Raw genomic sequence first — 27,397 nt, 5'->3', positions numbered from 1 at the left:
GACTTCAATTCCTAAAAATGAATACAAAGGGAAAAAAACCACCTAGTATCTACACATAGGGCACTGAAGGAATCAAAATCATTTAACAGACATGGAGAAATTCTCACAGCATCCTTGTGAGGTTTTGATAGGAAAGTATTAACCCCAATTTGCAAAGAGGGAAAATGAGGAAAATAACTTAATCACCCAGCCCAAAGTAATACATCCTCTTCCTTCAATGTTATTGTGGCAAAGGTACAAGAACTGCTTGAAATAGTTCCACTGTTTTTCACAAAGTTTAGACTGTCAATTCTCCTTTAGAGATGGAAAGGTGATAAGATAGTTAAGTGACCAGGTGATTCCCTCCGCCGCCCCTCCCCCCCAAGGAACCATAATTACAAAAACCCCAAAGACCATTAGTAAACCCATCCTTCAGCTATTTTGTTAATACAGAGTTTAGAGTTTTCTTTATTGCTGACTACACAATTAAAACCATTCACTTTGCACTGCTGGGCAATTTACACAAGCAATTCTGTATTTATCCACATTTTAAATAAAAGGAAATCCTAGAGGAAAGACACACAGAAAGAAAATACAAAATGACAAAAGCATCAAAAAGGAAAAGGCATTTAGTGACCGAATGAGTCTCTACAGCAGTGCTCTTCAGAAAAGTTAAAAGGTTATCCAAACACAGCAAATGTGGATCTCAAAATCAATCCCAAATAATGAACTGCTACTAATATTCCCTTTGAAAGCTGCAAACTGGGAATGAAAAAAGTCACCCACCTCCATTACCTATGATCACACAAACCACCTAATTTGCTCAAGTTCTGCTTTAAGTAACATTTAATATCTTTTACAAGATGGATTCTGTGATAATTTCCAAAAGGAGACGCTTGCATCGGTTTATCGAAGCTCTGCTTACAAGTCAATATCCTTTTATAGGAAACCCCTATTGAACTGCTGCCCATCAAATAAATGAAGTTCAGAGCAGTGTTACACTTGCTGCTTGGAGATATCCCTGGAGATACTGTAATGCTTCTGCATTCAAACTAGTGCTCACCATTGAAGGAACCTTCAAAAACAAGAGCAGAAGAATGTCATTGTAGACTACAAGATTCTAATCTATTCTGATATTATTTCATATTAATGTCATTAATGAATAATATCAAGAAACTTTGTTGTAAAGTTACTCTTCTGACTACCAAAAGAAATGCAAAATTGGAGGTCAGCTGATCAGCTAGTAACTGAATGACACAAGCATCAACTCCCCAAAAGGTTCTATATCATCTCTGATCGTAAGGTTAAGATTACTTACCATCAACCACACAGTTTTCTGCTTGTACATAAATATCACTGCAATGGTACTAACTATCCCCAATACTACCATTGTTTTGCTTAATGTGTTCTGTGGGATATGCATATATTAGGGTCTTCAGGTCAGACAAGTAATAGCCATAGCTTTGACAAGAGAAACTATGCTGTACAAAATAAACATCCAGAGAAATGCATCCTGGAGAACAGCAACATGCTGTGTCACAGAATTTATTCAGTCATGAATAAAATTGAGGGGATTGTAACTGGTGTATGTCTGTCTGTCTGTGTCTATGTATCCACATTTTCACCCTGACACCTCAAGTAGGATGCACTCCTTCTGTGTGAAGCCTTAATCACTTGCCAGTACTTATTTCTCCTTAGAATATCTGAGTTCCATCAGGTTATAAATTAAAAAAAAAAATTATCTGTTTAAGGAAACTGCAATTGTATACCACTGAAATGGAATGGTTAAAAGTTTTTCTATCGTGAGTAGCACCTTTGGTTTGGCCAGAGGGAGAGGGAGTGAGGGAAGGGGGGGAGAGAGTAGGGAAGGGGAAGATGGGGATTGTGTGTGTTTATGTGTGTATATAACCAAATAATTCAGGAGTTTATCCTTAGCGTTCTTTCCACAAATATAGCCTTTATAATATCACTCAAAATAACAGCCTCAATCAAATTTATGGGGGGAAAAAAAGAGCTCTGTTCCCTTCTAATTCTAAAAAAAAAAAAAATTTGGTGAATTGCAGTGTAAATAGACCATCAAGATTACTTGGCATTAAGAAAATAAATTTTTAATTGAGTTTTATTGCAGTGGCCAATAAAACAGGAAACCAAATAAATCAGTCTCCCAAAAGCTCATTTCACCTATGTTTTTCTCTTTTCACAAAAAAAGTGATACCTACCCTTCCTGGACATGCAGTAGACAATTTATGAAGAGACTGCGCCAGGTGGATTTTGGGATTATTCACCAATTGACCTACAGGATCATGTTCTTTTTTGCCAGCAAAGGCAAGCTGAGAGAAAGCAGTTTGGTATCCTGGTGTATCTTCAATATCAATAAAATGTTCTTCATCAGGGATTGTGTCATCTTCAGGTAACTCAAAAAGGCCAATCAGAGATTGCAATAATGGTGTCCTGGAGGAGAAAGAAAGTAAAGAAAGGATCACTGAATGAAAGGCAGACTTAATGGGAAAAAAAATTGGAAATACAAATTAGCACAAGAGTATGAAAAACTCCTCTGAAAATCAGAGTGAAATATACTGAAACCTAGAAAGGATATAAAACATACTTCTAGAGAAGATCCATGTAAGAAGGGATTACATTTTATTGTTATGCATGGTTGTATATGGGCAGCTAGGCGGTACAGTATATAGAGTACTGGGCTTGGACTCAGGAAGACTCATTTTTCTCAGTTCAAATCTGGTCTCAGACACTTAATAGTTGTGTGACCCTGGGCAGGTCACTGAACCCTCTTTGCCTCAGTTTCCTTATCTATAAAATGAACTAGGGAATGAAATGGCAAACCACTCCAGTATCTTTGCCAAGAAAACCCAAATGGGGTCACAAACAGTTGGATATAATTGAATACAATTGAACATGGCTGTATTATCTCCTCAATGTCTCATCAGAAGGCAATTCAAAAATGATTGTTGAGATTTAATCACTTAATTTGAAACCATCATTTTACAGATGAGGAAACTAAGGCCCTGAGAAAAATGACTTTCCCAAGATCCAGGAGCAAATTAGTGGACAGTAAGGATGTAGAAACCAGGTCTCCTGAATTGCAATTTGGAGTTCTTTCCAAAACTTTTAGCTAAGAAATGTTATGACCATAAAGATGTAGAGGTAGATCTCTGTACTTACCAGAGCTTTGTGTACTCAGTATCCATCATTGGAGGACATTCTGTTAGTAATTTAGTTATGCCAACAGCACAGATCTTCTTTTCTACTTGTCCAGAAACTTTCTGTATTTCAGGAATAATAATTTTCTCCAAGACCATTCCAAACATTCTGTTAAGGTAAAGATTCACTCTACATAAGTATTAAAGTGGAACACAATGATAAAAAAAAATGAAGCAAAATGCTTGGGCACCATTTTTGTGCAAATATTGAAAGAAAAACAAGTTCAAAGATTATTCTTTCTACCAGCAAGAAGAGGTTTTTAACCTTTGATTTGAGCCATAAGTAAAAGACCAAAAGGTCATAGTTAAACAGTCAACATCAATATCTGAAAATGAATAATGGGGGCAACTAGGTGGTACAGTGAACAGAGCTCTAGCCCTGGAGTCAGGAGGACATGAGTTCAAATCTGACCTCAGACACTTACCTTGGGCAAGTCACTTAACCCCAATTACCCTCCCCAAAAAAGAAAAAGAAAATGAATAATGATCAGTATAAATCAGACCTCTTTGGCAAAGTAATTTTCTAAAGTAAGTAATCCAACTCACTCTATGACTTAAATTGCATCATTGGCTATGTAGGGGAATCTAAGTTCTAACACCTTAATAAAATGCGATGGAGAAATAACTGGGGCACCAGGAGAATTTCTTATAGGGACTATCTTCCCTATAATACATCACCAAAAACACTGTGGAAATCAAATTGTGGCAGCCAAGATGTCAAACTGGTGAGCAAGGCCCAAGATATTAAAGTCCTACAAAATGTATTTGCTACTTTAAGAGAAACTGCAAAGGCAAGTTTCTTATTCTCCTCCCAATTCTTGCATAGATGTGATAACAATCTAAGAACTGAAGTTATATGAAAACTCATGTAAAGGAGAAAAGGCAGAAGGGCAAAGGTGATAAGAATGATGCCTACAGCTAAGAGATATGAGAAGCTAAAATACAAAAATAAGGTGGAATGGACTGAGGGTAAGGATGGATGTCTAAGTGGAAAACCTGCCATGAATAACATTAAGGCTTAACAAGAGTATTTATGGAGGGGGGGAAGAGAGTTATACATATACCCTCCTCGTCCCCACTCCCCACTTCTACCTATGTGAGCAAGTGGCTTTAAGAAGAATGGTATTTATCACAAGGAGAGCTGGGACAAGGAGATGATGCATGTAGACACCTGAGAAAAGGAAAATCCAAGAAACCATGCTGTCAGCAGTCAGTCAACAAGCATTTATTAAATGCCTACTATGTTCCTGTCAAGTGCTGGAGATACAAATAAAGACCCTCAGGATACAGTCCCTACCCTTAGGAAGCTCACTCTCTACTAGGGAAGATAACATGTAATTAACTAGATCCACATAAATGCTATGGACAGAATAGATGGTAATCTCAAGGGGGGAAGCTCGAGCAGCAGAGGAATTAGGAAAGATTTCTTGCAGAAGGTGGGATCTGAGCTGAGTCTTGAAGGAATCTAGTGAAAAGAAGAGGCAAGAGTGAGGGAGCAAAGCATGCTAGGCACAGGGAACAGGCAGGAGATATAGTATGAAGATAAGGAGCAGCACAGATCATACAAAATCATACAACCAGATCATACAGAATGAGTAGAAGGAAAAAGAATTCAAGACTGAAAAGGGCCAGAAAGGACCCAATTATAAAGAGTATAAATGCCAGAGGACTTCTTGGTTGAGCCTGGAAAATAGGGAGCCACTGGAGGTTACTTCTGAATTTGGAGTGGGGAAGGTCATGGAGGAAACCTAGTCAGATCCATACTTTAGAAGTACCTTCTTTGCTGAGCAGAAGAAGATGGACTGGAGTGAAAAGAAACTTGGCAAGGAGGTCAATCAGAAAGCAATTGCAATTGTCCAAGTGAAAGAGTAATGTGAATTTGATCTACAGTGATGGCTATGTGAGGGGAGAAAAGGAGATGCATATGACAAGGCTATGAAAAAAAATAAGACTTGGGAGCAGACTGGAAATATGGATGAGGGAGGAGTGGACAATAGAGGATGAGAGCCATGATGACTAGGAAGATGGTGGTATCCTAGAAAATAGTATAGTTCTGAGGAAGGGAAGATTTTTTTTTTCCTTTTGGGTATGTGTGTGTGTGTGTGTTTTTTTGGAAGGCAATTGGGGTTAAGTGACTTGCTCAGAGTCACATGGCTAGTTTTTTGAGTCCAGTGTCTGAGGCCGCATTTGAACTCAGGTCCTCCTGACTCCAGGGCTGGTGTTCTATTCACTGAGCGACCTAGCTGCCCCAGGAGGGGAAGATTTTAAGGGAAGTGATACTGAGTTTTGTTTTGGCCATGTTGAATCTGAGATAAGTACACCCAATTTAACCTCAGCAGAGAGACTAGTACCGTTTTTAAGCACTGTATCCTCACTGCTTAGTACAGTCCCCAGAATATTTTAAGTACTTAATAAATGCTTGTTGGCTCACTAACTAATGGCAGAGATTACAACTGAATCCATGGGATCTGATGAAATGACCAAGAGCTATATTACAGAGCAGAAAGAGAAGGCGGCCCAGGCCAGAGCCTTAGGAGATACTCATGGCTATTGAATGTGACATGAAAAAACAGTGAAATCAACAAGGGGTGATCAAAAAGACAGGATGATAAGGAAAGAGGAATGTCATGAAAAAGTGACTGAGTCAAATGTTACATAGGTCAGAAAGGAAGATGACACAATGACTAAAGACGTCTGGCACTACACACTCTCATAATTAACCCTAGTCAACTGAGGCAATAAACCTCAGGGAGGCATACGGTGTGGACCTGTGATTTAACTGAAATAAGAAACTGCTTAGATGGGATCTTTCAAAGTCTTAATTTTGGTTATTCTTTGATACTGACCCTCGATAGAGGTGGGAAAAGGTGGTCACAACTAAAACACAGATTTGAGGGCTAGCAAATCACATTCTCCCTTTTTTTTTGATGTTTAAAAAAAAACCCTAAAAAATAGAGCAGTTAAAAACTTTTGAATATAAAATTATAAATACACTGAATGTTAAATAAAGACACGACAATTATACTTACTTTGGCTGTATGCTGTCAAAGATCTCTTGAAGTGCTAGTGCCCCATATTTTATGCAGTATAAATTAATAAAGACTAAGAAACCTGTTGAGAAAAAAAATGTTTAATAGTAATGATTTCAGATTTGCTCATAGTGAAGAGGGAGAGGTGAATATAGAATACATATGTCTAGAAATACATAAAAGTCATCTCTCTTTAATGACACCTTAGCTAAAGCACTAACTGTTCACCTAATAATGTAATTTCATAATGCAGATGTCTGGTGGTCATCCCAAATTCAAAACCTACTACATATGGGTCACCCCCCATTTCCATAATTGACATGGAGAATTCACAGGGTCTCACAGCCCACCCAGTCAAACTCTTTCAATCAAGAAACTGAACCCCAAAGATTAAACTACTTTCCCTTGTACATGGAAGACTCATGTCTACATCCTACAGTTCCAATCCCTCGAGCCACTCTTTGTCTCTTTATCAGAATTTCTAGGGAGTGAGGGATCCAGAAAGTTTATCTTCTATTGTGTAATCATTGCCTAATATTGATTATATTATGTTTTCCAACCCCCCTCCAAGGATTTTCAAAGGAATTTAAAATAAATTTAGAGCTAGAAAATACTTTTTGATATCAACTAATACAACTCCTTTATTTTGTAAAATGAGGAAACTAAGGCTCAGAATGGTTACCTTCACTAGGTCACAGGGAGTAGGGCCAGGTTCTGAAACTAGAACCTCTGCCTACAAAGCACTTCCCACTATCATATGGCTTCCCAGAGCCACCTTCAGGGTCACATATATTCAAGTGCCCAGAGTCCACACTACTCTCCCATGGAAACAAATGTTACAAATATTGGTCAGCCACTGTTGAAATAATATTCCTGTTTCAGGTCTGTTACATTATAAAAAGGCTCTGTAGCTGGCATGGAAAACTAATCACTGGGTTTAATTCTATGGGAAAATCTACTCTTGAGGTCTAATTAACTACTAAAAAAAAGATACATAATCACCAGCTCCCAAACTACCACAGATTCAGAAAAATACGCTTTTGAAACATAGCCAATATGCCAATCGGTTTTGCTTCATTATACTTATTTGTTATAAGGAAGGGCTTTAGCTATATGAAGGAGTCTGAGCAGTAATTTTGATGAGGGAAAAAAAGGAAAATTAAGAAAAGACATCAATGAAACATCAAAAATACAGAGAAGAAAGATGTTCAGGAGGAGAAATCTCTGGCAGTGCTGATACTACAGTGTTGACATTTAAAAAGTATATAACAGGGCCAGTTTCAAATTCTATCTTCCTTTTTCCTTCTTTTTATAGTGAAATGTTCACATTTGTTATTGTTAATTTTATAAGAAAGAAAATTTTAATATTAATTTACAAACAACACCAAAGTATGTTTTTTAACCACAATCTGTTCCTGAGTTGGGATTCTCCTGCCAATGTAAATAATGGAAGCCAAAATATTTTTAAAATATCTACTTATTATAAGTAATTATTTTCCTAATTAATTTGTTCATAGAATATTCTTAGTCTTAGCTTCAATAGCCTCCTATTTCTGTAACCCTCTAAGGTTTACAAAACACATTCCTCCAAACACTTAACAAACGAGCAATGGTACGGCTGGGAGCTGAAATCTGAAAGTTGGCCTTCTGATGTCAATACCAGTGCTATATCCCTAATATGACATCAATGAATCCATTAAGAACTTGAGTAGGAATGAAGGGAGACAGGAAAATTTTAGGCAAGATAAAGAGAAATTAAATATTTTTATATAATTAAATACGAATTCTGTAAAAGTTTATTATCTTGTAAATAATCCTCTTTTTCTGTCGTGGTGATGTAATTTTCATGTTTGAATAAAGTCTGTTGTACAGAAAAACAAAAGTAAAAATTTTAATGAGAAAATTTTCTATTTTTTAAAAAAATAACGAATAGCTAGAATAACAATTTTCCCATAGATGCCTATTTACAGGATCATAAGCTCTCCAATAGAGATTTTTAATGATTAAGATTTCACATCACATGAAGCAAAGAATTCAAGTGTATGTGTTCAGTAAATGAGATTATTTATGACCAAGATTTCTAGTAATGTTTCTATTTTTTTTAAGACAAAAACTCCTGTACAACACCAAAATACCTACAGCTCTCTTCACTTACTCTTGATAAACTTGGTGGTTTTGGAATTCTGAAGTCTTTGGAAAAGTAGAATGAAGATTTGCTTTCTGTACTGGTCAACAGACTCCCTAGGAAATAGAATGAAAGTACAACATTACTGAAACAGCTTTATTAAGTTACTTAATGTCAAGTGAAGAAGTGATCAAATGCCAAGAGAACTGTACTCATACTCACGGAGGCATGTGCTCAATAATACTGTTGAGAAGAAAGAAACCTTGGTGATCATTTGCTTTAGAAGCAATAAGCTTCTGAAAAACACCTAGTAATCCAGGCTATAAGAAAAAAAATGGTCATATTTAAATAAAACAGCTCAAGGAAAAAAACACTTCTTTGTTATGCATGTAACAGTTAAATACTTCACCAACATGTTAAAAAGATGATCAAAGATTAAAACCCCCCAGTAATTTTAACAGTACGTTCTGTCATGCAATGAAAATACTATATTTAACATGAATTAACTATGCTTCTGAGGTCATTTAAAAAAGATAATCTCAAATGACATCACCTCTGTAACTGGAATCTGTCACATCTCCCATCACAAGGCCAGAAATCCATCAATGATCAGAACTGTGTTGATAGCTAGAACACAGGCTCAACCCATTAAGTAGTCAATCTCCCAATAAGCAATTCTTTGTCACATGGCCTCCAATCTGTTCATCAGAAGGTCCATCTTTGACATTTTTCACATTGCAGAATGACATATCCCACAGGGAAAGCCAGTTAAATTCAAAACTTTCCTGTGGCTAATTAATTTTTCTTAGCAACTCTTCATAATTACTTACTGTCTTACAGTTAACAAACCATTTACTAAATTTACAATGACCCTGCATAAAGTACAAGTACTTTTATCCCCATTTTACCAATGTGGAAACAGTTGGAGGGGTTAAGTGACTTGCCCACCATCACACTGCTAGTAACTCTAACCTAGGTTTTCTGGCTCCTTGTATGGTGTTCCTTCTATATGTCACTATATGATACCACTTCCACAACTTAAAGAGCATGTATAAGGAAGAAAAAAAGGCTGTGAAACTCTAAGCCTTTAAGTCAATAGATAAAAATTTCATTAAAAAAAAAAAAGTTTGGTTGGTAAGGTCAAAACTATTCTTTCTATGATTTTCTTATATAATTACCAATTTAGAATTTGAAAGAACCTTAGACATCACCTAGGTAGTGATAAACCTAAAGCTCAAAGACATTATGTCATTCTTATAAGGTCAGTCAATAAGTACTTAGCAAAGCCAGAGTTCAAAACTCCGCTCCTCTGACTGCAATTCCAGCTGCTGAGGCCATTTTTTTTATGACTCCATTTTCCAAAGTGGAGACTGCATAGTACTACCTTTTCAGGTGTCAGGAGTGTGCATATTTTAATAATCTAGATAAAAAATAACTCAAATATCTATAGTGTTTAAAATACTCCAAAGCACTTTCCTCACAACATCCTTGAAGCAAATAATGCAAGTTTTACTGAGAATATTTTAAAGAGGAAGAAACAAGAACCTACATTGATATTATCTATTACTTGATTCAATTTAACTCATCTTAAGAAAAAATAAAAATATACTTTAATTATCTACATAAAGGTAGCTTTGAAAATTATAATTAGGAATCAAAATTAATCCAACTTACAATTTTATCTGCCGCAGCACTTGCTATGGTATTCGAACCTTTTTCCAAAAATGCCTGGAGGAGCCTCACCAGAGGAGGAATGTTCCCTGCTCTTTCCCATAGCACTGGCTGGAGAAGGTGAGGAAACAAGGCCATGTAGGAAGAGGGAATGCCATTTTTGTGTGTTTCCAGAAGCAAAGACATCACTTGAAACACATACGGAATAAACTCTATTTGAGGGAAGAAAAAATATTCACTTTAAAATCAATTAACTAACAATCACATCATACAGATGTTCACCCCCGAAGCCTGCTACAATGGACAAATAGCATTCTTACTCTCTTGTTCAACAACAGAGGACCTTCCATTAGCTTACCTTGTACATCATTCTGCAGAATTTCTGTAAATACCATAAACAAAGCCTCTTCAAAATTTACAACAGCAGCGGGGTTGGCTTTGCAAGTTATCCTTATAGATAAACATATTGCCTCAAACATGTAATGATTAAAGTGAGGTTTGCTTGGGTTCTGAAATAGAAAATAAAACCAATGCAAATAACTTTATACTTACTACTTAGGTAGCTATCTTAAACTACTGATAAAGTTTTGGGATAAAATGACTATTTCACTTTATAGTAATGGCCCAATTACATAGTGTTTATAGCTTACACAGCCCTTTTTGGGCAACATTAATTATAAATATTTTTACAAACAAGAAAACTGAGGTTGGAATGGAGGCAACATTGCACGGCAGAGCCAGAATTTTGAATCAGCCTGAGAGTTAGATGTGCCAAAGGAATCTATCTGAAAAAGAATTACATTGACAACATCCCTGAGGTTGGTAAGCCAACTTCCACATGAAAACCTCTAGTAAAGGAGACTCCATCACATCCTAAAGTAATTCAAGTTGTTAGGAAGTTATTCTTTATATTGAAATGAAATCCACTTCCCAAAATGTTTCTAATTCTTCCTTCTGGAGTCAAGCAAAACAAGTATAATCCCTCTTTCACATGGCAACCCTCAAAGTTCTATTATGTTCCCCCTATCTTCAAACAATCCTCAGTGTAGCATTTCCACCAGACTCCACACTATCCTAGTCCAGCCTGTCAAGGTCTCCCTTAAAATGTGACTCCCAGAACTGAATTCTAGGTGTGAAGATTTAATAAAGGAAGAGGACAGTGGAAGTACACAACATTGGTATGGCTCTTCCTACTGTGACACACTTCCATATTTTTATTAATTATTTCATAAGAGAGACCCTAAAAAGTCACTTTTCAAATTTAAATTTTATATCGGTACACTTAAAATTCACTTAACCTAGGAATTCCTGGACATTTTTTGTTCTATTGCAAAACCAAAATATTTGCAAAAGCACACTAAGGTGGAAGCAAAGACCCTTCTCTTCACCCTTTAAGAAAGGATTCCAGGGGCAGGTAGGTGGCACAGTGAATAGAGCACCGGCCCTGGAGTCAGGAGGACCTGAGTTCAAATCCAGCCTCAGACAGTTGACCCACACTTACTGGTCATGTGACCTTGGGCAAGTCACTTAACCCCAACTGCCTTGCCTTCCCCCCATTCAAATAAAAGGTCCCAAATATTATCCTAGTCTGAAGTATTTAGATTTAATTTTTTTTCCTTTTTTTCTTTTAGAAGAGAGAAGGTAGGGTAATTGGGGTTAAGGGACTTGCCCTAGATCATATGGCTAGTTTTTGTGTTGTGTCAGAAGCCAGATTTGAACTCAGGTCATCCTGACTCCAGGGCCCATGCTCTATTCACTACACCACCTAGCTGCACCGCCCTCCCCCCCTAGATTAATTTGATAGAGAAACCTTTATCAGTCTTGCTTTAGATATCAAATCAGAAATCATTACTAGCTCCCCCTTCTGTAAAATGCCACAGGGACTCTTTGCTCAGCGACTAGAGCCAAGGACCCTTGAATGATCTACTCAAGAGATGTGAGTATAAGTTAAAAGGAGTAAAGTCTCTTGATTACTTCAATTACCAGATGCGAGAAACTCTTGAAAAGAGTGGACAGAGTCAGACCCAGTGATTTTAGAAAACTGACCTTTCCAAGGGTGTGTCAAAAAGATCAAGTGACTACCTTTTCTATTAGATGTTAACCCTAAATTATGTAATGTTTTTTCATTCAAGAGTTTCCTTGTTCAAAGCTTCTATGTTACTTTAAAATGTCTTGTGTTAAAGAGATGTCTGAGAATTTGAGGGATTATTATGGGCATTTCTTTCTTCAAGCCAAACATTTGGATTAGAATAATGAAAAACTTTTATAAATTGTTCCTGGGAGACTTTTTTTGTGTCTAGAATGTAGAGTACAGTATTAATATTCTACACAAAAAACTGTTTAAGATATGTAGGAAAGTAATTATATAATTAATTTTAGAGCAGGAAAAAAACATCTGAGATTATTTAGTGTAAGTCAGTTACTTAATAACTGTCATATCACCCAATAAAAATTAAACAGCTGAAATAACAAACCACATCTTTTCATGTAGTAACTAGGAATGGATACAAAAAGGGGAAACTGTCAACTGTGAAACAATAACCAGTTCTTAATCTAATAAGTTATACCAAGTATTTAAATATAAATCTAGCAACTGCTTACAAAGAGCTTGAGAACTGCTTCTAAAAAGATGTAAAGAGTAGGACATAGGAATAAAGGAAGAAAACAAGTAAGACAAGACAGATTTTGACAAACTAAGTTTCTGAAGATAAGGCAAAAACCTGAAGTATAAATTTTACTGGAAGTTTTTTGTTATAAAATTTTTTTCTAGCCATAACATTAAATGAAAATGTAGTGAATGATAAAGTTTCTAAACAAAGATTTGATTACAAAAAGAATTATAGTTTCTAAGCAGTTATTATTCACTAAAATGTCTATTGCACACAGGGCCAAATTTTCCCCAGAGTCCAATGTCACTCCCTGAAAATAACATCAAATTTTGGAAATCTCACGGGCCAATAGGGAGCCATTTAGCAAAATGATAGTCTGAAAGAACTAATATACATCCCCCATAGTCTAATTTATTACAAAGGAGTATGCAGAGAACAAAAGTGTAATTTGTATTTCAGAATTGTCTCTTTTTACCTTACTAACAGCTAACAGCTTCTGTGTAAGCTGTGTGATGAGAGTGGGGATGTATGGAATTATGGCTTCTTGCAGGAGAGAAAAGCTTCTCATGATCGCTGTAAAAAAAATAGGAACAAAGAAATCAGGCTTAGTCAAAATTCCAGAACACAACAGTAACAGCTTAAGGGAAAAAAGCTTCTGAATCCACTGTGAAATGAGCTGTTAAGTAGCACAGTGACAAGAGCTCTGGGGCTGGAACAAGAACTGATCCAACCTCAGACACTTTTAGCCATGTGACCCTGGGAAAGGTTTTTTTCATTTACCTGCCTCCTATTCCTTATCCGTAAAAAGGGGACAATAATAGCAACCACTTCTCAGGGTTGTATCAAACAAACTATTTGGAGTAAGGATCTCTGCAAACCTTAAAGTGTGGTATAAATGTTATTACTATGTTAACACAATTTCACACATCCACTTCACATTGGACAAAACTTTAGTCATTCCATAACAGTCACTGGGGGTAAGGGAGTAGGACACCTGTGAACGTGAAAAGCCATAAATAACTCTAGACCCCACCCCAAACTTTTATTTAATAATTTTAATCATATTTAACACACAAAACAAGTGAAACACACTACACCCATAAAAAAATTAGTTTCTATGTGGGACAAATTAGTATCTCACACACTAAGCTAAGTCTTCTTAGCTGCCTGTGTAGCTGCAGCAACTGCTTCACAGATTGATTTCCTTCTACAAAAAGTGCAAGATACAAAGATCACTGTGAGAAAATCAGGTGACTGAGTCTGGATGGTAGAGAGACAGAGTAGGCTACTTTTAACAAAAAGTTAACTGTTTATAATAAATTTATGTGTGTATGTATACTTATGGTAGTAAATGTGAAAACCAGAAACATAAGACAATATTTCTGCATTTATGACTAACTAAAATGTTTTAAAGTTTCCTTTATATACATACCTTGTCAGTAATTTTCTAGAGCAAATCTCTAAAAATTCCCACTGAATTATGGATAAACAACCCCAGAACAACCAAAACCATGAATGTGAAATCTGAGAATTTCAAGGGATGACTGTAATTCTCTATCTCTTTCCTTATATAAAAAGCATTATACACTTTTAGTTGACTATAACAGTATTAACTAGTTAGTCCCCCGGGCTCTTTTAGCACACCTAAGGCAAAGACCAGAAGAAAAGGAAAGAGGGAATAAGACAGTAAAGAAAGCTATAAAAAGACCTCAAGTGCCACCACTACTACAAGGATGACTATACCTAGTGTAAAGGATATGGGAGCCTCCGCTTCCAGGATACAGAGGGCCCAAAGAAATGCCAATAATCTGAGAAGACAAGGAAAGAAAGGAAACCTACACAAGCCACACAGAACTACACTTAGGGCTAGAAGTATCAGACAGTTGACCATTACCAAATTGGTCAGAACCAAATTAAAATGTAACTGGAAAATACTGAACAAAATAAAAACAGAAAACAAGAGGTTTTTTTTGTTGTTGTTGTTAAAGCAATTGGGATTAAGTAACTTGCTCAAGGTTACACAGCCAGTTATTTCTGGGTGTGGTGGTAAGTGTCTGAACCCGGATTTGATCCCAGGTCATCCCGACTCTGGGGCCGGTACTCTTACTCACTGAGCCACCTGGCTGCCCCTAAAACAAGAAATTTTTCAAAAATTAAGTCAACAAATATCCTGCCTACAGGGATCCTTACATAAGGATTAGTGACCCTTCCCCCGAGTTGTATTTGAGGTTAGTATCACTGCTCTAGGAAAATGTTATGCAAATATCTTGCATCTCTGGAGAAAATACTAACATAACCACAGAATGAGGACAACCATTTTTTCAAAGCCATAGGAGATATTAAAACTACTTTGTAATAAAACAAGACAAGGATTTAGCCATTTCTTAAGGTTCTGAAACTGTTATTTTTCCAACAATAATCTTAATCTGTAATTAAAATGTTATTTTCCTATCACATTTCCTAAACATCTTGGAAATTTTCTAAAACATTGCTTTGGCATAAACACATAGCTTTTAAGGCACATAACTAGACTAGGTACAATTTTGAGTAATGAAGTTATGGTCTCAAGGTATGCTAGAGAAATGCTTACCTTTCATTATATATTCATTTTCAGAAGAGCCAGGAAGCGTGAGTGCTTTGAAAAGGTTTGTTAGCAGAATCTCTACAAAGGGTGCGATTTCTGCAGCTGTAATACTACGAGATAAATACAATTTCCAATTAATACTAATAACTATATTCACTGCGCATTACCCTAAAGCAAAAATTTTAATCCTGGGGCGGCCAGGTAGCACAGCGAGTAAGAGCACCGGCTCCAGAGTCGGGACGACCTGGAGATCGAATCCCGGGCTCAGACACTTAGCACCCACCCAGAAACACCTGGCCGTGTAACCTTGGGCAAGATACTTAACCCGGATTGCTTAAAAAAAATTGTTTAATCCTAAACTAATTTCAACTACTCTGCAAGCCAAGTGGATATTTCCCACCAGATGACTGTTCAGAAAATAATGATGGGACAAACCAAAGTCAAACTTAATTAGAAAGGCAATTTTTTTTTCCCAGAGGTAGAAGTATGGGACACACATACTCAAACCAAATAGCACCAAAACTACAAAGAATTTGTTCTCGAGCACTCACTGTTTTTCCTCTATCCACTACTTAAAAGATTCACCATTACTTTGTTGAAAGAAAAAAAAAAACATGATTGGATTGAGAGAAATGGTTCAAGGAAGGCACAATTCACGACCTTCACTAAATAAGCTCAGTAAAACTTCCTATAAACAACTTCAAACTAGGAATGTCTTCGTTCTGGTGTTAGAAAACTTACAGTACAGTGTTGTTAGATCCTTTCATGGTGAACAGTCTTTCAAGAGCATGAGCTGCATATGTATGAACCACAATACTTTCAGCTTGAAGATGATTGATCAGAAGAGGAATGGAAGCCAAAAGTTGCTCTTTAGGTACCTGAATAATTCATTAATATGCTTTTCATTCATAATAAAAATATGTACCTTTACATAATCAGATATAAATAAAAGAAAACAGGCCTGTACTTACATCTGGAAGTTTACTTTAAAAGTTTAAAAAGATAGGGTGGCTAAGTGGTGAAGTGAATAGAACACCAGCCCTGGAGTCAGGAGGTCCTGAGTTCCCCTCAGACACTTACTAGCCGTGTGACCTTGGGCAAGTCACTTAACCCCAACTGCCCTGTCTTTACCCTCCAAAAAGAAAAAAAAAAGTCTAAAAGACATTTTAAAAGACAGACTGGACACCTGATTTCACCAGCAAAGACAATTGCAAAGACCCAGGTCCTAGTCAAAAAAAAAAAAAAGAAAGAAAGAAAGAAAAGGAAAAAAAAAGAAAAAGGAGGCTGACTCCTAGAATTTCCTGGGGGCAAGTGACTTGCCAAAGGCTATCCCAAAGCCAAAGTATTTCAAAGACTGGATCTAATCCCAATAATCCCAGGCTTTCTGACTCTGAAGGCTTATACTACACTATGCCAAGTTGTCCAATTATTTGCTATACTAATTTTTTAAAAGATCGACTGGGGATCTATAGTGGACAAATCACTTTTAAACTTAATACAGAGTAATGACCATATATAACTGGTAAGAATCTGGTAGGTACGCGTAAAAATTGTAAAATGCCAAAATCAGGGAAAAGATTAAGTAATACTAACAAAAGGAAAATATGAAAAACCAAAGTTTTGAGAAATTTGATGCTAAAGGGCTACCAAAAATATATATTCAGTAAGTCTGTTCAGAAATGAAAGATAAGTAACACTATTACTTCTCATAGTATACAAAATACTCCAGTTAAAAGATTATTCCTATCTAAAAAAATCAGAGCAGATATATACATTGACCTTAAAAATCTTTTATAAGATTAAAAAAGTAGGGTGGCCATGTGGCGCAATGAATAAGAGCACCTGCCCCAGAGTCAGGATGACCTAGGATCAAATCCGGGTTCTGATACTTAGCACCACACCCAGAAATAACTGGCCGTGTAACCTTGAATAAATTACTTAACCCCAATTCCTTTAAAAAAAAAAAAAAAGATTAAAAAAGTATTCTAAAGGAGTCAGAGTCTGTTAAAGTATGTGAATCAAAGGGGAAACTGGTAATGTTAAAAGATTCACCATTACAATGTTGAAAATATTAAAACTGCTTTCCAAATAAATGAGAAAAAAAGAAAATAATTAAGGAAAGAGCAAACCTATTTCAAATGTTAGCAAAATTTATTTTGTAAAAAACTTATTAAAGGAGAATTGGCAAGAAATCTGACACATAAAGCATTAGAAGGTTTAGCAGGTAAAAAAGTGACCAAAACAGAAAAAACAACTTACTTGATTCCTGAAAATCATGATATATTTGATACCATCAGCTTTAAGTACAGGAAATTCATTCACTATTAAAGAACAACAGAATATCATGGTAACTCAAGTCATAAGCAATAAATCACTTAACAGCAAAATATAAGTAAATCATTGCAAAACTTAAGATATCTGGAGGTAAAAAATTGGTTTTACTTATGCTTTAATTCCTTTTCCAAATGTTTAGGAAAAGTCAGTTCTTAACAGCTAATTAAGAACAATTCCAAAAAGATTTTCTTTAGATATATGCAGTACTGCAAACATGAATTTGTTCCACAGCAACTGATATTGGGGAACATCTTAGGCATAATGTGAATTTTAGGATTTGCTTATGCACAACCTTCTTCTAAGAGAAACATCAAAAAGGCAGAAAACTGCGTGACTTCAGAATAACTCACTACATGTAATGCTTTTGACATCTACTTCCACATGCAAAGTTCAGGTTTTTGTCAAGGTAAAGTGGCTAATTTATTGTATATCTTCTGGTACAGTAAGAGCTGTGGGCAGAAGAAGGTCGGTCTGCTGTTCCCCTTACCTACTTGCAAATAGGATAGGTGGTGAGAGGGCCCTAGAACTTTGACCTAACTTGTCTGAGATTATGCCAGGTCAGGTCAAAACCACAACTGAGAAGAGCCAACAAGCTAAGGTCAAGGACTATGTCACTTTTTATTGTAGTATCTATGTATTTAAGTACTTAACATGTATAAAATCGTACTACCATTTTAATGTATTCCTAACATTTTTTGTAACGTCACTGATGAAGTTTTCGAGCATTATGCTCCTAACCCCAGCCTTCACATAAGTGCGTGTGTGTGTGTGTGTGTGTGTGTGTGTGTGTGCACGCACGTGTTGTGCGCAATTAGGCATGGCCATGGCACATAGCTTTTTGGAGAAAGCTTATGTCATGGTAGAGCAGATCTAATTCTAAGTACTTCCCTTAAGGCAAGATCTTCAGTCAGTCTGGCCAGAATATGATAAGGAAAGCCAACATATATAAATAGCTAACTAAATTTCCTATGGGTTACCCAAAAGCCTAATACAAAGAAGCCATTAGCACAGCTCTTACCCACAGCTAACCCCCAAACCCAAGAGTATAAATGCACCCCCAACGCTCCAATACCATGGAAATAACTAACTGAAAGGACTACCATACAACGGGAAAATAAATATCTCTAAATTGAAAATCCGTAATGGACAAATGCCACACCAGTGGTGGATATTATACAGCTAAGTGGTCTAGTGGACAAATTATCAAATTAGGACAAAAAAGACCTGAATTCAAATGTAGCCTCAGACACTTAATAAGTAAATGACCCCGGGGGAGTAAATTAATTTCTGTCTCTCTTCGTTTCCTCATATGTAAAAAAAAGTATAATAATACTTGCCAAGGTTGTTATAAGGATCACATAATATTTGGAAAGCCTTTGCCAAACTTAAAGCTTTGTATAAATGCCTGCTGTTACTGTTGTCATGTGATATTAGGGTCCAGACAGATAAAGAAATTTTATCTTCAATATATAAATCAGAAAAGTATCTATCGTTTTTTAAGTATAAATATACTCTACAAAGCAAAAAACAAATCAAAACAGGGCATCGTTCAAAAAACTTTAAAAAATAAAAATTTAATTAAACTCTATGGGACCTCAAGACTAATAAAAAATTTTTGGTCCTAGATATCTCTTCAATAATCAGACTTAATCTGTAGAAACAGAGCTCATATGTAGGGGAGAAAGTTAACAAAGCTCAACTTACCATTGGCTGATTTCAAATCAGGCTGAATGTGATTCACAAAGAACTCAGTAAGATTTACAAGTTCATTTGCTTGTGTAATTCCATGCTGAAAAATAAATTTAAATCCAAATGGAATTAAAATCCTATAGATTCTAACCTGCCATAATAGAAATATGGGGAGTTTAACAAATGTGTATTTTAAAGTAAAGACTAAGACTTCAAAACATAAACAAAATGTCCCATACAAAGTATCAAAGGAGGGTTTAAGAAATACAGAACAGTAAATAAAGATTGTATCACAAATCCCCAGTGGAATATGCCACTGAGAAAATGCCCCTGCTATATTTTTAGAAATCAAGAGACTGAGCTCAGATAACAAATGTGGTATTTTCACACTTAATAGACAGTTCCACCAGAATCATAAGTGTCTGAGCTAGGTTAAGCAGAGAATTATGGCTGTGTAAAAATAGAAAGAGTAATGGAATTACAAGTCGGAAGGTCTGAATTCAAGTCCCTGTTCTACCTGTACTACCTTGGTTATTTATAGAAATGTGTTTTGTAAACCTTAGAACACCAAAGAAAGGAGTCATCAAGTACTTCTTACACTGGAGATACTAGAAGCTAGCCTCCAAGAGCTACAAATGTCCTCAACAATGAGGGAGGTAAATAAAGCCAGTCTATAGTCACCATGATACTACTATTTCTTGACTGGAAATCAGAGCACACTAGAACTGTAATGTATAATACAGATTATCTAGTCCCTTTTTAAAGATGAGAAATGAAGCCAAGAAAAAAATCAAGTTTTATCTCAAGTCACATATTAAGCCCAAGCAGAACCAGTATTAGAACCCAGATCTCCTCATTTTTTGCAGGGTTCTACTTTACCACATTATTCTCCCATACCCTAACAAGAATGAGGCCAACAAGACTTAAAAAATAATTTCTTAATATAAAACCATAAATCAAAAGCATTACTCTTTGCGTCTGAGCTTTCGAAGCTAATGATGTTACTAGAAAAATAGCTGCATCTTTGTGTTTCCAGTTGACAGCTGGGTTCTTGGCATATTCCTGCAGCATGGAATTGACATAACCAGAGAAGATTCCTGTCACAGGTCCTTCAAAAAACTTGCATAGTCCTCGTACTAGATCACAAGCAGCCCTGCGTCTGGTATCAATATCTATAAAATTAGAAAGGGAAAAATGATGACAGGAAAGAGAAAAAAATTAGTAGACTAAGACATAAACAACTATATACCAGACAGATGAAAAGAACCCAAGAAAGGGAAGATGATTTGAGATGGTAAAGCAAACAAATTAACTGAGATGTAACCTGAGGAGATAATAAAAACTTTTTTAATATCACAAATGAGGGCCTATGAAATTATAAGGTATGTGAATTTTTATGTTGCTAGTGATGGAATTTCACTTTAACATGAAGGAATTTCAGGTTAAAAGCACTAAACTACTAACAAGCTCACTTTTAGAAAACATTTTATAATTTACTTTTATAAAGTACTTTCCCTAAAGCAACCTAGTAAAGCAGGAGAGCATCAACCAAAAACGAGGTTCAGGAACATTAAGTAAAATGTTTTACAATCACACAGCTAGTAAGTGTGAGTGCTAGCCAGAACCTGAACCCAGGACTTGCTCACTGTGAGACTAAACAAGTTGGTGGCCATCTTTGGGTCCATTTCCTAAAGTGTAAAATGAAGAGAGGTTGAAGGTTTGGGAAAATAGAGCTGGAGTCAGCAAACTAACTCTGCAGGGGGACCAAACACACTGCATATGGATTTCTGTGAGCTAAGTATGATTTTTACAGTTTAATATAGTTTTATTGTACTTAAAAAAAAATAAAAACCATTCTTACTCTGGGGCTATACAAAAATAGGTCAGTCCTTGGCCTGGATAATCCCTTCTGGCTCAAAAGACCCTGGACTCTCTTGATCCAAAAGGTTTTCCTAACAAAGCTCTTCCCAACACTCTCTACATACATAAAATTAGTTTGTACTAAGGTTAATGTGCTTGCCTTCCACAATTATGTTTAGAAATAGAAATGTTATAAAACACTTAAAAAAAAGAAATGTGTAAAGTCCTATTCTCTCTCTTTTTTTTTTTAAGCAATCGGGGTTAAGTAACTTGCTCAAGGTTACATGGCCAGTTATTTCTGGGTGTGGTGCTAACCTATTCTCTACTAAGACATTAGCTGAACCTTCATTAAATTTACAATAAAAAATATAACAAATTCTTGATACCTAGATATTTTACCAGACTAGAAGTATAAAATATGCTATATTAAGTCAAACTGAAAATAAAGAAAACAGCAAACTGATGTCTATTATGGGGATAATTCCAGATATGAAAACTATATTACTAGATAAAGAGCAAAGGAAAAAGCAAGATATAAAGGCCAGATATTTTTAGATAGATATCTAAAAAGGATCACAGGATCCCTTTACCCTCTGAAAAATTATTGAGGACTTCAATGACCTTTTGTTTATGTGGGATTTAGCTAGCAATATTTATTGCATTAACAATTAAAACTGAAAAAGTCTTGAAATATTTATAAATTCACTTAAAATAAGAATAAACCTATTATGGTATAACATAAATGACACTATCATGAAAAATACTTTATCTTTAAAAAATTAAAAGAGTGGGGGCGGTCAGGTAGCACAGCAAGTAAGAGCACCGGCTCCAGTGTCAGGACGACCTTGAGATCGAATCCCAGGCGCAGACACTTAGCACCCACCCAGAAACACCTGGCCATGTAACCTTGAGCAAGTTACTTAACCTCGATTGCTTTAAAAAAAAAAAAATTAGAAGAGTGGCATTTAAACACTTATTCAAATCTCTTTTAAAATCTTGCTTAATTGAAAACAACCAGATTCTCACATCTACTCCTTTCAATCTGTTACAATATATTGTTTTGGCTGAAGTTTATGAAAAAAATCTGGCCTCACAGATATATATATACTTACAAAATAGAGAAACATTTTAATAGGTACTACTATGTCTTAGTATTTTTATTAAAATAATTTTTATCTTATAGACCAGACCCCATAAAAGGGACACCAAGGAATCCACCATTCACTCTGAGAACTGCCAGTATAGTTAGTAGAAAGCAAACCAAGCAGAATATTAATTTTATTTTACTTTATTTTATAAATACTTATGTATCATGTACATTGCAATGAATGTAAAAAATATTTTAATATGTGTACAAAGTAAAATTTAATTTTAATTATTTAATGTATATAACTTCATGTCTAAGTAATAATAAAAGCAAGTTTTAAAAAAAGAAAGCTGGCCATGTTAACCAAAAGATATAATTTCAAGTTCTCTATCTCTGAAACAAATAGCTGGGTAGCCATGGGCAAGTTCATCAACCTTTTTAAGTATTCCAAGTAAACTCTTAAGATGATAAATTACTGATGAGTACCCAAACCAGATGAAATCAAAGGTTAGATGTTAAAAGATACCTTTAAAAATTTTACATCTAAAAAGGAAAGCATACTTTTAAAGTAATTTTTCAAACATTTTAATCATTCATTTAAAAAAAATTTGAGTTTCAAATTCCCTCTCTCACTGAGAAGGCATACAATTTGATACAGATTTTATGCAGTCATGCAAAACATTTCCATATTACCTAAGTTTCAAAAGAAACACAGACCAGAAACTCCTAAAAAGTTAAAAAAAAAAAGGTTAAAAAAAGTGTGTTTCAATCTGCATGCAGACTCCATTGGTTCTTTCTCTGGAGGTGGATAGCATTTTTTCTTCAGAAGTCCTTCAGAAGTGGCTTAGATCATTGTACTGCTGAGAATAGCTAAGTCATTCACAGCTGATCATAATACAATATTTTTACTGTGTACAATGTTCTCCTCGTTGTGCTCAAGAAAGCAAGCATCTAATAAACAACCATAACTACAAGTTCCTTCCCCTTCAAACTCACGCATGTATCCTCCATCCTTAAAAATACCTAACTTGATTCATTATCCTCTCCTCCCAGCTATCCTCACTTCAGAAGGCCACTGACAGACAATAAGTATCTCCATGTTCTCTCCTCTCATTCCTCCTTTCTTCACTCTCTACAGTCTGACTTCTGACCTCACTATTCAACTGAAACTGTGTTCTCCAAAGTTATCACTGATCTCTTTTTTTTTTTTAGAGGGCAAGTGGGGTGAAATAACTTGCCCAAGGTCACACGGCTAGTTTTTGTGTGGTGTGTGGTGTGTGTGTGTGTGTGTGTGTGTGTGTGCTAAGTGTCTGAGGCCAGATCCAAACTCAGCTCCTTCTGACTCCCGGGCTGGTGCTCTACTCACTGCGCCACGTAGCCACCTGATCTCTTAACTGCAAAATAATGGCCTTTTCTCAGTGCTCATCCTTCCTGACCTCTCTGCAGTTTTTGATACTGTCAATCACCGTTTTCTCACTGATAATCTCCTACATCAAGGTTTTGTTGACACTACCCTCTTCTGGTTTACCTACCTGTCTGACCCCTCCCTTTCAGTTTCTTTTTCTAGATATTCATCCAGGTCATGCCCACTAAAGGTAGGTGTCCCAAAAGATTTTCTCCTCTATCCTTCTTCCTCTAAACTATTTCACTTGGTGACTCATTCCTGACCTTTCACATTTCCATCCATCTCAAAATGGAAGTCGTAAATCATCTTAAATTCAACATGTCTAAAACTAAACTTGTGATCTGACCCCAATAAGTCTTCCCCATTCCAAATTTCCCTATTACTGTTGAGGGCACCATCACCTTTGCAGCCAAACTGGGCTCACAACCTAGGTGTTATTCTCCACACTTTACTCTCTTTCAACCCCTATATCCAATCTGTTGCCAAGTCCTCTCATTTCTACCTTCATAACATCTCCCCTATATAGTCTTTCCCTCCTCTGACAGTGCTGCTTTTCTGGTGGAAGATCTATCAGCTCATGCCTGGACTATGACAATAGAGTTGTGGGGTGGTCTCCCTACCTTGTCTCTCCCTTCTCTAATCCATCTACCATTCTGTTGTCAGAAATTATTTCCCGAGAGCCTAGGTCTGATTATGTCCCTCCACACGATCAATTCCAGTGTCTCTATATCACCTCCAAGATTATAAATAAAATCCTGTTTGATATTCAAACCCCTTCATTAACTGGGTTCCTCTCACTTTTTCCAGTGCCTAGAAAATCTCCCCAATCTCATCTCCATCTCTCCCTGGTTTCTTGCAAGTCCCAGCTAAAATTCTACCTTCTTCAGGAAGGTTTTCCCCCCCAATCCTCCTTAATACTACTGCCTTCTCTCATGATTATCTCTAATTTATCCTGTATGTATCTCATTTGCTCATAATTGTTTGTACATTGTTTCTATTAGATTGTTAGTTCCTTGAAAGCAAATGTCTTTTGCCTTTTGTTGGATCCCTAGCACTTAGCAGAGTACATAGTTGGTGTTTAATAAATGCTTTGGGGCTAAATAGCCATTATAAATGCAATATAATGTCTTTTTTAAATTAAAAGAATTTTGTCTTGCCCCCTCCCCCAATTAATGGGGAAGAAAATAAATTCCACAACCTCTAAGATTAATTCAGTAAGAATTTAGGGATTATTACTCTCATCAGAATTAGCTCAGAGAGGGAATGGCATACACACATGCTGAGTATAAAAATCTATCTTAATCTACAAGAAAGCAGTAGGAAGGAGAAGGGGATATGAGAAGAGTGGGAGTTGATAGAAGGGAGGACAGATTCAGGGAGGGGGTAGTCAGAAGCAAAACACTTTTGAAGAGACAAAGGATGAAAGGAGAAAGAGAACAGAATAAATGGGGAGGGGTGGAATAGGATGGAGGGAAATACAGTTCTTGAAGTTTTTCCCTTTTGTTCTAACTCTTCTTTCACAATATGACTAGCGTGGAAATATGTCTAATAGGTTTGTACATGTATAGCCTATATCAGATTGCATGCCAACTTGGAGAAGGGTAAGAAAAAAATTTGGAACTCAAAATTTTATAAAAGTTGGGGCAGACAGGTGGCACAGTGAATAAAGCACCAGCCCTGGAGTCAGGAAGACCTGAGCTCAAATCTAGCTTCAGACCCTTAACAATTACTAGCCATGTGACCTTGGGCAAGTCATTTAACCCCAATTGCCCTTCCAAAAAAAGAGAGAAAAAAAGAATGCTGAATACTATCTTTACATATAACTGAAAAAAATAAAATTTTATTGAATGGGGGTGAAATGAATTTAGAGGTTAAAAGACATATTAACAACGAGAATTTAAAACAAAACTCAATGCTACTCTCAAGTTTAGCCACAGAAGAGTTCAGAAAACTCATCACCCTTTCTTTAATATATAGGTAGCTAACTATGGGTATGAAATGTTGTATTTGCTGTCAGAGTAATCAATGTACAAGTTGTTTTTTACTGAACAATTTTCCCCCCTTTAAATCTTTATTATAAAGAAAAACTCACAACAAAATAATCTGGTACTGAATAACGAATAGAGTGGTTGATCAGTGGAACAGATTACATAAATAAAATACACAAGTAAACAACCATAGTAATCTAATGTTTAATAAACCCAAAAATCCAAGCATTGAGAGAAAGAACTCACTAGTCAACAAAAACTTCTGGGAAAACTGAAAGTAGTCTGGCAGAAACTAGGCATAGAGCAACTTCTCACACCATATACTAAGTCAAAATGAGCCCATGATTTAGATATAAGGGGTGGCATAAATCAATGGAGTATGGGGAAAAAAATTACCTATAATATTTATAGATAAGGGAAGATTTTATGACCAGAGATAGAGGTCACAGGAACTAAAATGGATGATTTATATTACATGAAATTTAATGGTTTTTGCACAATCAACACTAACACCACCTCATACCTACCAGAAATGACAAATGCTGGAGGAGATGAGGGAAAAACAGATACATTTATGAACTGCTGATGGAGTGGATAAGTGGTCTGGATAACAATTTGGAACTATGTCTCAAGATAAGCCTGCACAAACCTGCAGCCCACCAAAGAATTTCAGGTGGCCTCTGAAAAAAGTAGAGGGAAACAGCCTGAAATCCTTTGGTGTGCCCGAAAACAGTAAGCAGCAAGTTGTGTAGCCCTGACTCAAGGGCTATAAAACTTCATACATCTTGATCTAACAATATCACTACCAGGTATGTATATTCCAAAGAGATCAAAGGAAAAAGACCTATATGTACAAGAATGTTTATAGTAGTTCTTTATATGGTAGCAAAGAACTGGAAACTGAGAGGATGCCCTTCAGGTGGGAAATGACTGGCCAAGTTGTGGTATACGATTGTGATAGAAAACTTTTGGGCTAGAAGAAATGAAGAGGGGGATGGTTTCATAAAAATCCAGGAGGACTTTCATGAAGTGATGCAATATGAAGTGAGGAGAACATTATGCACAGTCACAGCAATATTATAATGACAATCAACTGTGAAAGACTTAGCTACCCTGATCAGTACAATGATACAAGACAATTCCAAAATACTCACGATGAAAAATGCTATCCACCTCCAGAGATAACTCAAGAGTTCAAACTGAAGCATAGGTTTTCTTCCCTTTATTTATCCTTGTCTTTCAATTATTTACTTTGCAGCATAGCTAATATGGAAATATATTTTGCATGACTTCACCTATATAATGGTATCATATTGCTTGTTTTCTCAATGGGTGGAGGAAGAACATGGGGGGGAAGCAGAATTTGGAATTCAAAATAAAAAAATGCTAAAAGATAAACAATTTGAAAAAATACTCAAAGAGTAGCTAAGGAGGGGCGGCCAGGTAGCACAGCAAGTAAGAGCACTGGCTCCAGTGTTGAGAAGACCTGGAGATCGAATCCCGGGCTCAGACACTTAGCACCCACCCAGAAACACCTGGCCGAGTAACCTTGAGCAAGTTACTTAACCCCAATTGCTTAGGGGCGGCCAGGTGGCTCAGCGAGTAAGAGCACCGGCTCCAGTGTCGGGATGACCTGGGGATCAAATCCAGGCTCAGATACTCAGCACCACACCCAGAAATAACTGGCCGTGTAACCTTGAGCAAGTTACTTAACCCCGACTGCTTTAAAAAAAAAAAAAAAAGAAAAAAAAAGTAGCTAAGGAGGTAGGGGAGAGGTATATTAATAAATGGAAAAGACATCAATCAAAAATAGTCCACA

General features: G+C 36.2%; 1 protein-coding gene and 1 long non-coding RNA gene across 3 annotated transcripts in view; one reads left to right on the top strand and one right to left on the bottom strand.

Moving 5' to 3' along the window:
- Positions 1-418: 418 nt before the first annotated feature.
- Positions 419-27,397, bottom strand: part of CSE1L (chromosome segregation 1 like) — a 415,445-nt gene continuing 388,466 nt past the window's right edge. For both annotated transcript variants that reach the window (XM_069072367.1, XM_069072368.1), the window contains 14 exons: positions 20,208-20,410; positions 19,254-19,338; positions 17,475-17,536; positions 15,957-16,093; positions 15,222-15,325; positions 13,107-13,204; positions 10,381-10,531; positions 10,026-10,234; positions 8,574-8,671; positions 8,382-8,467; positions 6,227-6,308; positions 3,160-3,306; positions 2,199-2,430; positions 419-1,054 (listed from right to left, as the gene is read on the bottom strand). In XM_069072367.1, the coding sequence (XP_068928468.1) occupies positions 965-1,054; positions 2,199-2,430; positions 3,160-3,306; positions 6,227-6,308; positions 8,382-8,467; positions 8,574-8,671; positions 10,026-10,234; positions 10,381-10,531; positions 13,107-13,204; positions 15,222-15,325; positions 15,957-16,093; positions 17,475-17,536; positions 19,254-19,338; positions 20,208-20,410 (1,784 nt within the window). In that variant the 3' untranslated portion in view covers positions 419-964. The remainder of the gene's footprint in view (positions 1,055-2,198; positions 2,431-3,159; positions 3,307-6,226; positions 6,309-8,381; positions 8,468-8,573; positions 8,672-10,025; positions 10,235-10,380; positions 10,532-13,106; positions 13,205-15,221; positions 15,326-15,956; positions 16,094-17,474; positions 17,537-19,253; positions 19,339-20,207; positions 20,411-27,397) is intronic.
- LOC138149384 (uncharacterized) lies at positions 22,563-27,156 on the top strand. The gene is made up of 2 exons (XR_011165298.1): positions 22,563-22,989; positions 26,772-27,156. It is a non-coding gene; the product is annotated as an uncharacterized lncRNA (long non-coding RNA).

This window comes from Petaurus breviceps, unplaced genomic scaffold (genome assembly GCF_028583685.1).
Source record: "Petaurus breviceps papuanus isolate PSGF00001 unplaced genomic scaffold, PetGlider_PUasm1.0 90847, whole genome shotgun sequence".
Lineage (NCBI taxonomy): Eukaryota > Metazoa > Chordata > Mammalia > Diprotodontia > Petauridae > Petaurus > Petaurus breviceps.
Note: the sequence above shows the minus strand (reverse complement) of the source record. Positions and strands in the feature narration are given on the sequence as shown.